General features: G+C 41.5%; 1 protein-coding gene across 1 annotated transcript; it reads right to left on the bottom strand.

The window, feature by feature from the left end:
- Positions 1–112: 112 nt before the first annotated feature.
- Positions 113–2,171, bottom strand: LOC104515914 (pre-mRNA-splicing factor SLU7-like; the record flags this gene model as incomplete). The annotated part of the gene is made up of 4 exons (XM_010160077.1): positions 2,002–2,171; positions 1,209–1,362; positions 830–910; positions 113–277 (listed from the first exon to the last, which is right to left on the bottom strand). Coding segments are annotated over exons 1-4 (564 nt in total), but the record flags the coding sequence as incomplete, so codon positions are not given.
- Between the last annotated feature and the right edge of the window lie 398 nt (positions 2,172–2,569).

The raw sequence follows: 2,569 nt of genomic DNA, 5'->3' as shown, positions 1-2,569 counted from the left end.
GCATGTGCTGTGTGATAGCACTCAATTATTAACAGTGCACATAACAACTGTTCCTCCCGCCAGCCAAGCCAAACACTGAAGCTTTCCCCAGTAAACCATAGCACCTACATACCAAATCAACCTTGGAATATTCCTCTACAATCTTCATGTGCTCTTCTGGGTTGTAGCCGTTCCAGCGATCCCGCTTTCCATCATAATCAAACATCAGCTGAGGCTGCGCGTGTTCATCTGGTGCAATATTCATGCCTGTGTACTTTGCTCCAACTTTCCTGGGTCTCTGAAAGGAAGAAAAGGTGAGATCAGTTCATTACACTAAAACACGTTACTTGCTCAGATATCCTTTTAAAAACAGTATCAATCGAGCTTTTCTAAAGCCAATTAAAATCAGCACTATAAGCCTGTGAATTATAAATAAATACAAGTAGTTAACTTCTGTATTTTGAAGTAGTGCAACAGACGCCAAACCCCATCAATTTCTAACTCTTTGCCACAATTAAAAAAACATCAGCTGACACGAAACAGACAGGCACAGCAGCACTTGAGTTAAAGCAAATTAACATGAAGAGCTAAGCATATCCACCTATTACTGCAGCGCTGACTACAAACAGAACTGATGAGCAAAACCCTGAATAGCAGCATTTTTCCCCTTCCTTTTTCCTATACAAATTCTTTAGCAATTTTCAAGCCACCTTTCAATTCCTGTAACCTTTTTTAAACCAGCTTTTTCAAAATTAATGATTTTTATTTTATCTACAGCTAGCTATCTTTCACTAAGATTAGAATTCACAATTTTCAGAAGCATTAAAACATCAGCAAAAGTCAAGTTTACCTCCATGCATTCTTTCTTTTTGTGTGTCAATGCCCCACAGTTCTCGCAGGCTCCTTTACGGTATCTAGTTGCTATAGCATGCTAAACAACAAACAAAAGTGTGTTATACAAACTCATGGCCAGATTCATACACAAATTCTCAATAACTAAACCATTTTTTCAATACAACTAAAGCATGTGTGGCCTACCCAAACCCAGAACATGTATTTTGGGTATTACCAAACACTATGACTTGGCTGCTGAATAAGAATTCCCAGCTCCTGTCCCTCCCAAAACCATGTAACCAAAGTTACACCTTTATAGGGAGTCAATGTCTCTTTTCTTATTTCCTCACAAAATCAACCCAAATCTTCATTTTACACAAACACAGTATGCATACCTCTTGAACTCCTCGTTTGTACCAATCTCCAGAGGAGCTATACTGTTTCTGCTTCTCCGGCTGAGGTCTCTGATGCTTTAGCGTAGGTCTTTTAGAGGGATCTATGTACCACGGTACTGACGATATGTACTGAGGAATGTGAGGATTGATGTCTCTGTAAAAGATGTTTTGTAAGAAATACACGACACAGGGAAAAAAACCCAGAACAACTTAGCCTATCAAACAGCTCTCACATTAAAGTTCAGTGTTTTAGAAGTGATAACAAAACAATGAAATTGTTACAGTGCACTGCTAAATAAGCCTAATTAAACTAAATAAACACAAACTTTCACTGAGATTTTGTTGCCATCTAACTCACCTAAAATCCTGACTCCAAATCACATTCCTGATTCTATGCAATGTTACTGAGCACAAAAATAGTAACATTTCTCTTCTCAGAAACAACAAGCCTTGTAGAAGTAAGAGGAGGAACAGATAAGGGACGCAGTAAAGTTCCCCAATACTATATTTTGGTCACTTTTAAAATAACACTTATAAGAAGCTGCATAGATGCGACTTTTTAGCAGCACCATCAGTAGATTTTCAGTAGATAAACACCGAACCCACATTTTTTGGAAAATGCCTGTTTTCTGAGGATAACCGGAATGTTAAAAGCAAATTCTCAAAGTTCAACTATTTACTTCTACAGCGACTCATGTAGAAAACACTCTCGTGATTATTCTGTAATCACAACAGGAAAATCCACATTTTTAACAAGGAGCTTTAGAACTGCCATAGCTTTAATCAAACTTACTTTCCTTCTTCATCCACTTCAGCAGGTGCATTTCCTAGTTTTCTTTGTTCTTCTAATTCCTTCTTTTTCCTCCAGTCTTCCCTTGTCATCTTCTTTGGTTCCTCCAGGCTCACGTCATTTGATCCTCCAGAGGAAGTGGCGTTCGTTACTGTCCCCGATGCCATTTTGGTTTTTCCCTCGCAACGGGAGAAAACACTAACAAAAAAAACCCTCGTAGATCAGCACCACTTGACAGCACAGTTCTTCAGCGTGGTTTTGTATCGTTCGGGTAAACCAGTAACGCTGCGTTACGAGTCCTTGAGGATGTCTCTTCACAAAAGTAAGCACCAGTGCAAAAGCCGCCACGCTGTCAGTACTTCTCTTCTGTAATACCGTGCGTGACGGGACGAGCAGCAGGAGGTCTACACGCAGCGTCACGACACGCGTTACTGGGCCTTCCCCGCCCGCGCGGAGGGGGACACAGACCCCCCGGGGCTACCGGGAGGCCCCGCTGCGGCCCCGCGCAAAGGGTAAACCTGGGCCTACGCGTACCCCGGCAGCAAGGCAAGACAGCGACCGCAGGAAGCAG

The sequence above is a fragment of the Eurypyga helias genome, unplaced genomic scaffold (assembly GCF_000690775.1).
Source record: "Eurypyga helias isolate BGI_N326 unplaced genomic scaffold, ASM69077v1 C16015016, whole genome shotgun sequence".
Lineage (NCBI taxonomy): Eukaryota > Metazoa > Chordata > Aves > Eurypygiformes > Eurypygidae > Eurypyga > Eurypyga helias.
The sequence above is the reverse complement of the archived record's forward strand: the minus strand, read 5'-3'. Positions and strand labels throughout refer to the sequence as shown.